We start from the raw sequence: 15,593 nt of genomic DNA on the forward strand, positions 1-15,593 counted from the left end.
TATATATATATATATCATTATTGTGATGGGGGGCCCTGCAGTAAGTCATAGCCCCGGGGCCCAGTGCGTTCTTAATGCGGCCCTGCATACAAGGATACATCATTCTTGCCATGAGGCTAAAAAACTCCATAAAACATGTTTGGATAATGTTAAGATTGCGAAGTTAACTTGAGCACGCCAAGTAAAACACCACTGCTTAATTCTATTTGACACGTTTAAAGCATTTTGATTCTGTTTTAACTGAGACAACAAATTAAATTGGCTAGTCATTCACAAGGATGGGTTTGCGTACAACATGATCTTATGCACTGAAATGGTACCCTTTAATACAAGATATTACACCTTTTAAAATTTAAAGGGATAGTTCACACAAAAATGAAAATTCTGTCATTAATTACTCACCCTCATGTCGTTCCAAACCCGTAAGACTTTCGTTCATCTTCGTAACACAAATTAAGATAATTTTGATGAAATGTGAGAGCTCTCAGACCCTGCATAAACAGCAACGCAACTGTAATGTTCCCGGGTCCAGAAACGTAGTAAGGACATCTGTAAAACAGTCCATGTGACATCAGTGGCTCAACTTCAGTTTTGTGAAGCTACGAGAATACTTTTTGAGCGCAAAGAAAACAAAAATAACATAATTCTTTCAACAATTCTTCTCCCCCGAGTTACGTCTTCCACCATTTTAGAGTATCACAATGCATACGCACGCTTTCCCCTAAGCGTAAACAATGCTGATTACGCAGATTACGTTCATGTGTGCACTTTCTCCCCCGAACGTAAACAACGCTGATTACGTCAAGTACGCTCTTGGGTACTCTCCAAAATGGCGGAAGACGTAACTCAGGGGAGAAGAATTGTTAAAAAAATTGTTATTTTTGTTTTCTTTGCGCTCAAAAAGTATTCTTGTAGCTTCGCAAAACTGAAGTTGAGCCACTTTTTTCATCAAAAATATCTTAATTTGTGTTCTGAAGATGAATGAAGGTCTTACAGGTTTGGAACGATATGTTACGGGTTTGGAACGACATGAGGGTGAGTAATTAATGACAGAATTTTAATTTTGGGGCGAACTAACCCTTTAATTATGAGATTAAAAACAAAAGAACGATGAGTTGCTGTCAAGCAAGCGATTCTGCGGTTTCAGTAATCATGTTAACATACACCCTCACCCACAGAGTTTCTTTTGAACAATGGCAAAAAAGTACAGTGACTCAGTCTAAAGGAGATCCTAAAATTAGTTTATTTGCTTTTTAGTACAAGTTCAAAACTCACTGGTATGTAAGAGAGAAACATTAACATACAAATCACTGGCTGAACTGGAAAAAAGCTCCCAACCATTCAGGAAATGTCAAGGCAAACTGACAAGATAATGAGACTGTTGTTTTTGAAGACTGCAGCATGCAGGCGACAGGATTATTTTGTTTTAGGATAATCCAATCACTGGCTGGATCAAAAACTACATCATGTGCTTATGAAATGTAAAAAGTTAAACAAGACCGGTTCCTTGACATAGTAAAAGAAAATACAAGTGTCTTGTTACATGATAGCCTTGGGGGTAAAATTATTTGCTATGCAAAATTCCATCCCTCATAACTTTTTGTCACTTCACCTTTTTTTTTTTGCATTTTCAGCCTGTGAGGATGCCATAGTCCTTGTAATTGAAAGTTCAACATGGGGGAGCTGCCCTGACACAATCTAAAAGGACTGTTTACAAGAATTGGTCGGTGTAATTGTTAGTGCTGGAAATACTGCTGCAGAAGTAGCAAGAGATAAAAGTCAGTAATTGCCATTTTCACACAGGAAATTACGGCTGCAACAGAGTCCTGGCAGTTCTCTGGTTCCTCCTGAACTGACAGTGAAGGTAAACAAGTCACGCTGACAGTGAAGACATTAAAGAGCCCTCTGACTTTGTATTGCCAACACCCTGCAGGGGGTGCTGTGTGGGATCAGAGCCAATGAAGGGGAATTTGGTTATTATCTCAGCGCGAAGCCGGCACTAAATCCCTCTGAATATCAAGGCCTGCTGCATAATGCAAGTTTTTAAAACCCATTTGTTTTGCATTACAAAATAGAGCCTTCTTTAAAATCCCATTTGTTATGAGTCATGCTGATGACAACGGCGTAACACGTTGTTACCCTTCAGGAACTTGGCATTAAAGACCCTGCATTAATTCAATGAAGCAATGAGACCGCAGTCTAATAGGACTGCTAAGACTCAGCTGTTCGCAGGTTTTAAAGAAAGGATGAGGCAATTACTTGAAGCAAAAGGGCTCGAATGTCTCTTTACTGGCACTGACTGAAGAAATGTACACAGGTTTTCACATTAGAATTCAAATATTCCTTACTTGTGTTTGTATTAGTATCAGAATAGATTCTTTCACCGAGTGCTGTCTCAACCCACTTTAGCTGTGAAGGGAACATGAGTCACAGTGTACAAACTATAGTTGATAACACATCTTACATCGCAAAAGCACTGAGGGAAATTGCTATGCTAAAAAGACTCCAAGCTGCAAATGAATTTGAATTTAGTTCTAAAATAAAACATTTTAAAGATACAAATAATTTATGCATCTGTGAGAAGTTTTATCTCTATATTTTGCAATTTGTGCAGTCACCTGTTCATACTGTACATTTGAAAAAAAGAAACAGGTTAAAAAGTAAAGCTTATGTACAAAGTCTGTAGTTTGTTTTAATATAAAACAATTTTGTTCTTTCATCTACCTTGTTCATATAGCTATTAACAATTTGATACTGCTTTTGATAATTAAAGATTACATTAAAATATTTTAATTAATTTAATATATTTTTTCTTTAAAATAATAGCGACAATATATATATATATATATATATATACAGTGGGTACGGAAAGTATTCAGAACTAAACTTTGTATTTAGGTGGAAAAAAAATATTTACAATTGTGGAAAACATGTTGCTTAATAAATATCAGCAGGATTTAAAATAAACAAAATCAGAGGGGTCATTTTAAAGATGAATGAAACCCCAAAATTAAATATTTTTCAGCTTATTAACAATGTTTTTTTTTATTTATTATTTTACGTATTTAATTCAGACTATAAGTGCATATGAATTCTAATAGAGAGAAAAACATAAGATGATAAACATGAATTCACACATTATAGTATGTAATAGGACAATAGAGGTTAAAGGGATAAAAAAAAAATCTGTCATCATTTACACCCCCTCATATTGTTCAAAAACCGTATTCCTTTCTTCTTGAAGACAAAAGAAGATGTTTTGAGAACTCAGTGCTTTTGTACATACAGTGGAAATCAATGGTAACCAAAACTGTTTGGTTACCAACATCCTTCAAAATACCTTTTGTGATTAATCATCAGTCACACAGGTTTGGAATGAGATAAAGGTGAATAATGATAGATGACAGAATATAATGATGACATTAGTAAATGATGATAGAATTTTAATTTTTGGGTGGAATATCCCTTTCAGCTTGTTGGAGTCATTAATTACAATATGTCTAAAAAACACATTTGGTTAATGCTCAACTTTAAACATCAGTATCCAGAGGAGGCGACCTGTCCACACAGGGAGACAGCGAGTCCTGACTATGAGTAGAGCTTATTCCAGTGTCTGAGTCTGTGTCTGTCGCATCTGTAGGGGAGCATGTTAGTCTGACCTTGCCTGCTGTCTGCTGAGAGACAGTGGCCCTGATCTGGCTCTTCAGAGATACAGGGCTAGACTGGTCTGAACAGGCCCCCAGCTCAAGCGCATTGAGTTGGGCAACCAGATGCTGGTATTCATGGTTTTGGGACTGCAGGGCTGTTTTGTTCCACTGTAGTTCCTTCTCGATTTCCTGTGTTTGAGCATGGAGGGAAAGCCCAGCACTCATGCTTGACTCAAGTTCATTGCGTAAGCTTTCCAGCTCTAAGAGATCTGAGGAGGTCAACGCAAGGTTAGGTTCCAGCTCTAGTTCTGGACTAGCAGCTGCTGCTTCTTTCAAGTCTTCTAAATCTGAAGTCCGGTTCCTCAGTTCTAGGTCAATATCTCGAGAGAGCTGATCAATGAGTTCTTGGTGCCTGCAAACATGTAGTTCTAGTTTCTCAAGTCCATCACTGGTGTACAGGTACTCCTGAAGCTGGCTGTCAAACTGGGACAACGATTGGCTGCCATCACTCTCGGTGATGCTGGATCGAGGTGTGGGGCTGTTCCTCAGCTGTTTCTCTGCATGTTCAATCTCCAAGTCTAGCTCATGCATTTGGTGAATCTGCTGCCGTATGGTCTGATCCTGTGACATGATCAACGGCACCAGCTTACTGATATCTTCTGAGCCCTCTGATGTCTCTGCTTTCTGGATCTTCTCCAATTTGCGGAAGGCCTTGTTCACCATGCGCTTCTGCTTCTCCGCAGATACAGTCTTGGTGTACTGTGCAGGTCCTTGCTCCCATCTTTTGGACCTCACTCCCCGAGACTTCGAGGCTCTTTTGACTCCTTTGGATGATGGCAGAAAATCACTGATCTTCATAAGGACAAACTGTATGAAAGGTTTCTCATCACCCCAAGCGTTCCACAGTCGGAGAATTCGAGTGAGAGGTGGCAGTGCCCTCTCAAAGCCCTTCCACCGTTCAAGGATGCAGAAGTCTTTAGGTTCCCCATGTAATAGCCTCTTACTCTCTGGTAAAGTCTGGTGGTCCTCCAATAAAGCCTTGACTACATCTGCGCAGGTTGTGTGCTTGGTCACTCCACAGACTGCTTTTTCTTCTCGACACACAAGAACCTGGATTTCCTTCCCTGGAGTTTCCTCTACAACCTTAGACCTGGTAAAGAAATATAGCAAGTGTGTATTATAAACAACAACAATCACAAGTGTAATATCCCTTAAAATTACTACAAATATGGTCATTTTATACAATAAATACAAATAATATATTACAAAATGGATAACTATAAACTACAATACATAAACTATAAACTAGGCAAATTGTTCATTATTATTATTATATAAATAATAATAATAACAACGAAGAATTCATTACACACTAGTGTTTTGTATCATACAGCAGTTGCTAGCATAAAAGCAATACTATAACATTGTAGTGTAAGAATATAGTGATTACATTTTAGACACTCGCGCCTAAAAACACCCCATAACCGTTGTAAATCACTGTAATAGACAGACTGGAGTGACTTGTTTCTTACACATGCAAGATGGAATGAGGTGAAATACATACAGCTCACATCTATGATTCAGGAGTCATTTTAGTCATAACTGTACTTGACACTGCTGATGACGGATTCACATCCATAGCTCAGATTTTAAATGGCACACTAAATGGCTGACATTATTCAGATGAGCAGAAGGCTTCATGACAAGTGCATCATAGCCTCAATTATCTGAATTGGTTGTTTCATAATTTTTCATTCTGTTCAGGTCATAACATCAGGTATGACTAATTATTGCTCTTAGTTCAGAACTGTAGAGATTAATTAAAAACTGTTAAAAGCTAGAAGCAAATCTGAATGTAAAATTTACAGAGGTAATGTTTATTTCTTAGCATTAAATAAATAGTTTGACTGCTGACATTTTGTAAAAGGTGACCAAAATACAAGTGATATATTTTGTCTTAAAGGGATAGTTCACCCAAAAATGAAAATTACCCCATGATTTACTCACCCTCAAGCCATCCTAGGTGTATATGACTTTCTTTTTTCAGACGAATCCAGGGGGGGTTAATAAAGGTCTCCTGAAGCGAATCAATGCATTTTTTTAAAGATAAATATCCATATTTAAAACTTTATAAACTGTAATCTCTGTAATGTCGTTTGCGTGTACATGAGAGAGGGCATTCCAGCAGATAATGTAGAATGTAGGCAAACGTGGTGACAAACGTGGACGTGACGAACACGGAAGCGCAGAGGACTGAGTCACGATTTAGAAGTACAAAACGAGGATTTGTAAAGAAAAATGTTGGAGGATTTCGATATAAGTCAAGTCGAGGATTCGTCTGAAAGAAGAAAGTCATATACACCTTCTATGGCTTGAGAGTGAGTAAATCATGGGGTAATTTTCATTTTTGGGTGAACTATCCCTTTAATGAATGACCTCAAAAGAATGCATTATATATGCAAGAATGCAGGTTAGTTAATATTTAGAAGACCCTGCTGCTACTCTACAGAAAAGTAAATAGTTGAGCTAATTCACATAGCAGACTACCCAATACACCACTGTTATACAGAAAGACAAACTATCCTTAAATATACTGTATTCTGTAGGGCTACAGGCCTTTATCTTAGACTGAAAGTATACAAACTAAATGAAAAATAGCCATTTGTTAAATGTTGCATGATGTAACTTACTGTATACAATGCTATTTTTAACAGTTAACCCCACATTCACACCAGTGCTAGTAATTCTACATGACATCATTGACATGACATCATAACAGAAGAGTACAACCCTGGCATTTACATAATAAGCAAGTACAGAAGCTTGTCCACACGTCAGACACATTACACTGAAACAGACAATATGCTATAATACAATACAAGCGTTCACCCTCAAATTGTTAACAATGTGCTTTCTTGGCTTGCTATACAATTTGGATCCATTTTAAGGGCTTGTTGAAGGAGTCTGAGCAACATGAAATTTCAGAATAATCTACACTGGGAATTAAAAATGAAATGGTCTATTTTATTTAGCCTTTTCCAAAATTGTCATGAGTACAGGAAACAAAAGAGGGGGAATGGAAGCACCTGTGTTTGTCTTGTGGGAAAATCAATGGTGACCAGCAGCATCCTGTTACATACATCCTGCCACTACGTTCATGTATTGTGAGGCAATGGAAAATTATGAATTCCATTTCACGGATATATTGCAAACGAATGGAGTGAAGCACTACAACAAACATGTACATGCATAAAACAAAAGCCTGGTTTGAAATGTAGATTAGATGTATCTGTTGTGCCCTAATGAACACAACACCAGAGACATTATCAGAGAACCACTGAAGGTGAAAAGAACAGAACACTCTGCTTCTCAACTCACAGAGCAGACACAAACACACATGTGACCGCCAGACTTGATCCTTGTACTACAGAGAACACACTGTATCCTTCTACAGACTCAACACAGTGACTGGACATAATCTCCTGAACTCAGTCTATCAAGGTTTATTAGGCTGTACAAAAATATGCTTGGGAAATTAAACAGTGATTTAACAAAGATGTGCAGATCATTCAGTGCTATATCTCATTAACAAAATTCATTATCGTTATATTAGTACATTTAGTCAAAGTTGTAGATATTGATTATATAATAAATCCTTATGCAGCAGATAACCATGTAAGTTAAGAGCAGATGTAGTTTTAATTTATGGATATTGCCTGTGTCGACTGATTCATTAACAGGTATCTGAGAGGACTGAGAGATTTTAGTGGGCACATGTGAACTGGAGAGAGGCAAAAGTGAAGGGAGGAATTCATAATTGAAATGTTCACGTTATAATGTAAAGGAAACATACTATCTATACAGTAATTTTTTTTTCAAAGTTATAAATAAAGATTAAAGAAGCATGTTTTTGCAAGAAAATACTTTACTAAAAAATTACTTAACTTTTCATTTAATGTGTTACTTGCCATTTTCTTGTAATTAATTGTGGAATTTGCTAGCAATTTCTGAGCGATTTATTTTTTTCTTTTTGGTGTAGCCACTGTAAAACAGAGGCAGCGACAAAAACAGTGTGCTTCCTGAGCCCTATCTAAAAAGCATGAGATATTTTTGAGGAAAAAACTTTTTTCACTGTGGTTTGCTGGTTTTCAGAAAGTCTTGAAAAGCATCACTGAGAAGACAAAACATCTCCACTGCATGTTTAGGTGGAGCAGTTTGTCTCAACAGCTTTAGCAAAGCAAAGTATAGGTTAAAAATGGTAATGCTTCTCTAGAACGTTTTTATTTAAGCCTTAACAGAGTGTCATTATGTTTGGTGCTCCAAAATACCCACACAATTACGACAATCTCAGCTGAGATTGAGACTTTAGCTGAGTGTAATAACCACCTCCAGTTTAAACTGTCGTTGTTAGAGCATATACCTTTGTACTTTCACAAAAAGCATGCCTATGAATTAAAGCATGTATAAATCAACAGTTAGAATGATATTCTGCATTGACCACATTAAATAAAGCAGACATAGAGTTAGATTACCTTTGATTAGATTTCACTCTGAACATTTAAGATAATTACAGTTGGCTTATGCTTTAAAGGTGATTATACAGCATCATAAAAATATAATGTCCCCCCAGAGTGTCTCAAGCTTAAAAAGACTAGTAAAGACAACTAAAATGTCTTGCTGTGCAATAAATTGTCTGCATAGAACATGCATAAATAGATAAAAATGGTGAAAGATTTGGCAAAACAACATAAACCCTGACATGAACCTTAAAGAGTGCAAACTTAAAAAAAAAGAATGTTGGCAGTAATTTATGGGCTCAATCAAAGTGCTTTTTTTCTATAGTCTTTGGCTCACTTGAAATTTATCTCAAGCAACCCAAATTTTTTCAGGCCAAGTCTAACTATAACTACCCGTCCGTCATCTACAATATTGTTGACGCCACTGGAATCTAGCTACCCGTCAACTATATTGCATATCTTCTAATGATGTGTACATCTCTAACACTGCGATAAATAATGACAACATATTTATGTTTTGTCATGTACCGTCGATACTGACAGCGATCGTGCAATTATGGTTGCTATGGTTACCTGCTTACATTTCTGTTCGCAAGTTTACACATTTAGTACATTTTTACGGACTTTTTCTTACTGTTATGTTATTGTTTGAAATGCATACTTGTAATTAAAAAGAACACCTACTTTTAAAACCTCCATCCCCCAGTTCAAACTGTCTTAAAAATGACAAACATTCTCTAAATAAGTTAGGACAAAAAGAATGCTACATGTACTAACTTTCATAATAATAATAGTAATCCAAGACCTAAAGTAACTAAATAGGTCAATTATATTGAATACGACACTACAAAATTAAGCCTTTTCAGTTCATTTCATCAAGACTCGGACGCACCGTTACGCACATCCGCCGTCATGCAAGAATTAATTTAGAAAAAATGATTCATTTTGGAGACACTCGTTTTGCGTAACGCCAGCTACCAGCATCCAAGAGAGTCACCAGTGCAAGCAGAACAACAGCATCAAGTGTAACTCGACTCTCTGCGACCATGCAGCGAAACACTTGAGTGAGAGCAAGTGTTGTTGTTACAGCGTTTACAGCCCATAACAATAACTGTACGCGTTTAATTACGCATTCTAAGAGAGAACAAAAACATGTAATGTTTCTACCTTTTACGCTTGTTTCGACTTTTCAAATAAATAGCTATTTATTTATTCCATGAAATGTCTGTGGTAAGACTGCGCAATCTTAAATGAAATGGAGTGAATCATACCTGTTCTTCAAACGCGCCTTCAGAAAGTTTTTTCCAAAAGGAGCCATCGCGCGTCAGTATGATCGCAGGTCAGATCCAAGACATCGTGTGACAGAACGGAGCGCGTAAACCTAATCAAGAAAGTGGCACTGAAGTGCTGGTCGTGGAAAAAGTTGAACAACTTGCGAACTTCTAAGTAAGAGGAGTTTCAAGCAGGGCCGGCCCACTTCACACGGAGGGAGGCGACAAAACCCGCTTGTTGGATAACTGTGTGAAGCTGATGATTGTGATGATAGCGTCTGTGCTGTTTTGGAGAACGGGGAGTGTTGCTACACATTTTCCTTCAGCGTCTGTAACTCTGTTTTTGTTTTCCCTTACGCTACGACTCTCTGATATAATGCTCACATATTTATCTGCAACAATTTGAATCAGTTAGACATTAAAAATAAGCTCAGTTAAATGAATTACAGACTGTTAAAGAGCGTTGATATTACAACATACCCCACTACTTGAATGGGTCGTCACAATAATAACAAATATTTTACAAATATTCGATATTCGCCATCTTCATTTTTAATTAGTTTTATTGTGGCAAATATGTTATGCCATTCTCCATTAATACCACGCTTTTCAGTTTAAACATCTGATTTCAATATAATCAATTTCATGGCAAATAAAATAGCTATTTTTTACTCTACAAACAGGATTCTATTTGTCCTGTGAGTCTGTCATGTTTTTATAGAATCTAACACACCTCAGGAGGTTGGTGGTCATGATTTCACTCTTGTAACTCATTTCTGATTGGTTAAACTGACAGTGTTACAACACTCCCTTGTCTTTAATTCTGTATAATGATGAATTATAATGCATCATAATATTTCAACCTTGACAGTGGCTATCATCATGTATCTGGATAGAATATTAGTTTTTGGAAGCAATCAAAAGTAAAGCCCGTTTCATTACAAACTGTACTAAGAGAATCTTTCAAGGTTAAATGTCACACATTGGATTCTCAAAACAGTCTATATTTTATCTAAGCACAGTATGAGCAACACATGACAATGGAAAGCATGACGGACAATAAGAGTTATTATTGGGTTGACATGGAGTTGAACAATACAGGATAAGATTGGTAATTCTTGAAGACTGTCAATATCAGTGAGTTCAAATGAAGGCACTGCGCAACCTCTCCAACTTTCATCATCCCGCTTCTAAGAACTAATCATAAATTCACTTCTTCACTCCCCCCTCCCTCCATTAGAATGAAGAGAGGAACATCAAATGAGCATTTCTGAAAGTTTTGACGTCAACAATCAAAGTGGTTTCTGAGGTGTTTGCTGATGTCATCGTGACACAGGACAAGAGGACATGGAGGGAGGGAGGGATGGAGAGAGAGAGAGAGAGATATGGAGATGGATACGGGAGGGGTAGGAACGATAGTGCACTCCTCTGACATCATAGAGGCTCTTATATACCGGGTGGAATGGAGCCCGCCATTCCTCACTTCACTTCTGAGAAAGCCAAGAGAAGACACAGCAAACAGGTTGGATAAGAAACCAAGAAGACAGCATCGTGACTTCTGCAGGACGCACTGTGATTTTCTCTCTCTGTCTCTGTAACTCTCTTACAACTTATCTCTCGTATTCTTCCATCCGTTTTCATACCATTTTATGACCTTTAACCCTATGGACTTGGGCCCAGCTTGAATGTGCAGAAACTGTGGGACTACTAAGAAAATGCAAATGCAGCTGACCTCCGTTATGCTCCTTTTTTTACTGTGTAATGGACTGTGTTCAGGTAAAAGCACTTTTATCAATTTATACAGACTGATTTTACTTCTTCTAAAAAAGCACATTTTAATTACCATTTAAAAATTACCAACCTTTTGCAAGATAAATATTTCATGATTATGATCTTTGACAGCTAATGTTCACATTATGTCTTTTAATGTCTTACTTAGTTTTAACTATCTGCTATGTCTTTATCTAACTGATATTAAGGATAATCAGTATTTTTACCAGCAGTATGCATCATTAGACTCTATTATGTGTGGATAATTTTATTAGCAATTGAATAAAGATAAAACTTTAAAATACAACTTAAATAGATGGAATCGTATATACATAAAAATGTTTGTCTACATTTGCTGTAGAATATTTTTCTGCTTTTATGGCTATTTATACAGTATATCACAATTTCCCTTTGAAATAAAGAAAGTCACTCATTTAATGCTCTAATGTCTTTAAGACATTTTATACGTTAGACTTAAACTTATTGCTGTGCATGTATCTTACGGTTCTACCTATCTTGGAATATATGAATAATATGAAATACAAACCCATTCACTTTTTTTCCCTGATCTGATTGAATTAAAACAGACTTACTACTGTCTACTGTCTGCAGGCAAAAATGTGTCTGGTTTCTCTGTACTTTGATGTGTGTATACTCATTATGTGTATAGTCCTACTCTTAAAACATGTCAACATTGTGTGTTTCCCCACTCTTTATAGATATAGACCAGGGAAAAAGGGCAATAGAGGAAGAGGTACTGAGAAGTCTCCTCACTTCAAAGGTACAGACTTGCTTTTAAAACACCTGTTGAGTGGGAGCCAACAGAGGCAATACTGGCCTTATATGGGGCCTTAATATAGATATGCCCTTTGACTGTGGGGCAGCTGAATTTTAAATTAAAGTCATGGTTATTTCATGGTTTTTGGTTTTGAGAATACAGCAAAAAAAAACAAAACTACAGATTTATTAAACAAAATAAACAATCATCTTTACCAGTTAACTTTACCATCACAAGCATTAAATCTGTTTAATACATCTGGAGAGGCATTTTCACAGGGAAAACAGAATAGCACAGGGCTTTGGGATTTATAGTAAAATTAGGTTTGTGCTCCAATCACTCAGCATTTCATAAAATGCTATTGTCTTCATGAATGCCATGGTGCACAGCAGTCCACAAATGTATATGCTAACTGATGTTAAACGTAATACGAAATGACATGTTTTTGTAAACTATTGATTGAAAAAGACAAAGCTTTCAATCAGGCAGCAAATCAGAAGCAGTGTACTCAAAAAGGAAAATGGATGAAGCTTTTGCACTCTACTGGTGGACCAAATGATGTGTCATTGCCCGAAATGATACTCAGCTGCCTTCATTCATTCAGCAATATTCTGCACCGCATTAACATCCATTATCTATCGTCAGTACATCTGACTGTTATCCATTATCAATAGAGAATCATGTAGCATCATGGTTTTTATAATTTTCTTTACATTTTTTTTTTAATGCTGACCACAATTTTGGGCTTTTGTAACTTTCCGTATAGACATCCTCTCTACTGCAGAGTTAATTAATAATTATGACTTTGAATACTGACATTAAATGATGTCTTTAAGGCTAAGTTTTAAAATGTCAGCTGGCCAAGTCTAATTAAATGTAGTGCAATAGTTACTTTAATGGCAGACAGCCTGCAGGTCTTATACAGGTGACATTTTCCTGTTATTTAATAAGAAAAAAAAAAATCTTTCAGTTTGATATGTTTAAATTACTGAGATTATTTGCACTTATTTTTAATATCAAACGTATGAACTCATATGTGATTGTGTTATTTAAGAACTGTAATTTAAGACTTTTTAAGACAAATTTACAGCCAGCAGGTTGAAAACAGATTTCCAGATATCACACCAGGCCTTGATCTTGTTAGATTTATCCTGTGAAGGCCAATAAAAACACTAGAGAAAACTCAAAATGTGCTTATCCAGTATTGGCACCCTGTAAGTGGACTGAGAATATAGTAATGGCTGGAGACAGTGTGACTTTTTTATAAGCTGAAATAAAGCTGAGAGTGAGAGTGAGTCATTGTAAGTAAACATTTTTGTTCTCTCACCATGTGTGTAGGTAAAGCAGAGCAAGCACATCTCCCCCCTGTGGCAGCTGCCGCTCCAGGATGTGTGCAGGATGATGAACAGTCTTGGGGAGTCGTGGCCGGAGGCCTGGGGCAGTGAGGAGGAGCAGGAGGACGTGGAGGTTCAGGCCGACTATGAGCAGAGGGTCTCGGGTACCCTCGCCCAAAATCTTGAGCAAATGCATGACATCCGGAACCTCTGCAGGGTCCTGCAGCCTAGAGAGGTGAGAGATGACATATAGGCATTTTTGTCATTTTTTTGGTAACAATTCATAACAAAGGCTGATTTTTTTTATATTTGAAACATAGGGTGGTTTATAAATATTGATGCAGATTTATGTAAAATGCAGCATGAAATTAAAAATACCAATGGTATTTCTTCTTCCAAAATGTTTAATTTCAGTTTTATGCTATATTCAAAAGAAATGTTGCCAAATTGATTACAACACAAGCCAAAAACAAACAAACAACAAAAAAAGATTGCTTACATAAAGAGGCTAAATGGTTTATGAACATTTTAGTGCTTGTTGTTTAGCTGATGATTTTTCTTCAATAGCACTACAGCACCAATATCAAGCAGTGTTATTTTAGTATATATGAGATACTATTGTTTTTTTTAATTAATAGTTTGAATTAATGTTTATTTTTATATTTTCTGTTTTTATTTAAATGTTATTTATAGTTTTAGTAATTGTTTGTGTTTTTGTCATTATTAATTTTTATTTTGGCTATATAGTTTGTATTTCAGTTTTAGGTTTAGTTATTTTAGTTCATCAAGTTAAACTAAATGAAAATGAGAAATATTTCCTAGCTTTTTTTATTTATTTATATATATATATATGTATATATATATATATGCATACATACACACACACACAAATCTTTATTATATATATAATGTATAATGATTATTGCATATTTACATATTTACATATTATTTTAAATACTTTGAATGTTCAAACTACACATGAACAACACCAAAACAAAAATTGGATATTATATTTTATATTGTAAAAATTATATAAAATTACGTCTTAATTTAATATATTACTGTAAGAAATTATAAGAAAATAAAATCAGAGATTTCCAGTATTAACTCCATCGGATTCAATGAAATTGATGAAACCTACATACACACACACACACACACACACACACACACACACACAGTACATGTGTCACCTCATGGTTATTAAAATTCACAAAAATTGCCCTTGCCTTTAAAGTGTGGCCCTATCATTATGAGAAGTAGACTCCATCAGTTATACATCTTATTCAAGCACACTTCAGTGCAGCTCTGAGGAGAAATAGAAATAGAAAGAGCCAGGCGATGAACTGAGCATCAGTCAGGACTTGGCAGTTAATTGACAGCATTGTCCACCCAATTGCTGTGATTTTCAGCCCTGTAATAATATGAGAGGCATTGGGGGAAATAGTTGAAGCATTCTGCCTTTCATTTCAGCTACAAGACGATCAAGAATATCTGGAGCTGGACCAAAACAACGACAGTCCACTGAAGAGGAAATCTCCATATATACTTAAAAGGCAACTGCGCACCAATAAATCAAGGCGGCCTTACATTCTGAAGAGAAGTGTGTATTACTGATGCTCAAGATCCACCGATGGAAAGACATTTTTACATTTTGTGAATATGTGTCTGTTTTCTCTGTCGTAGTATTACAGTAGCAATATAGTAATTGTATGTTCTGTTTTAGCTAAACCTTTGTTTATTTATGTGATCCAGAAGTCAATCCCTTCTTCTTCATTATGGGATGGACGATGTAAATAAAACAGCAGTCAATTCAAGAGTTTATTATATTTATTTATTTAATGTATAATTATTTTTCTTCCAATGTAATTAAATCATACTTATTAAAACTCTTTATGAGACATCTATTATTATTATTTCACAGAAGGAAGTATTTTTTCATATTTCCATGATAACATTTGTGAATTATTTTTAGTACCTTAAATTAGTAGCTTTTTTGTGTAAACATATATATACTGAAAAAATAATGGTGTATAAACAATTTTTACTCAGAAATTGCTAGTAAATTTCACAAATATTACAAAGAAATGGCATGAAATTTTTAAGTAAAACTGAAATAGGTTTCTTGTAAAAACATTTGGAAAATACTCTAATTCTTGTCATAGAACAAATAATTACCACATAAACAGATTTTAACCAATCACATGACAGAAGAAAATAAATAATAAATGGATCACAAGACTCACAGGTTACACTGGTTTTTCAAAATCATAACA

At 35.8% G+C, this 15,593-nt stretch overlaps 1 protein-coding gene and 1 long non-coding RNA gene across 2 annotated transcripts; one reads left to right on the forward strand and one right to left on the reverse strand.

The window, feature by feature from the left end:
- Window positions 1–3,057: 3,057 nt before the first annotated feature.
- Window positions 3,058–9,566, reverse strand: LOC107672199 (ras association domain-containing protein 9-like). Its single transcript, XM_016465292.1, has 2 exons — window positions 9,436–9,566; window positions 3,058–4,797 (listed from the first exon to the last, which is right to left on the reverse strand). The coding sequence occupies exons 1-2, from the start codon at window positions 9,480–9,482 to the stop codon at window positions 3,531–3,533; spliced, it is 1,314 nt and encodes a 437-aa protein (XP_016320778.1). The 5' UTR covers window positions 9,483–9,566; the 3' UTR covers window positions 3,058–3,530.
- Window positions 9,567–10,928: 1,362 nt separating this feature from the next.
- Window positions 10,929–13,361, forward strand: LOC107672200 (uncharacterized). The gene is made up of 3 exons (XR_001632294.1): window positions 10,929–11,211; window positions 11,925–11,986; window positions 13,322–13,361. It is a non-coding gene; the product is annotated as an uncharacterized LOC107672200 (long non-coding RNA).
- The last annotated feature ends 2,232 nt before the right edge of the window (window positions 13,362–15,593 follow it).

Source organism: Sinocyclocheilus anshuiensis, unplaced genomic scaffold (genome assembly GCF_001515605.1).
Source record: "Sinocyclocheilus anshuiensis isolate Anshui unplaced genomic scaffold, SAMN03320099.WGS_v1.1 scaffold997, whole genome shotgun sequence".
In the NCBI taxonomy this organism is placed as follows: Eukaryota; Metazoa; Chordata; class Actinopteri; order Cypriniformes; family Cyprinidae; genus Sinocyclocheilus; species Sinocyclocheilus anshuiensis.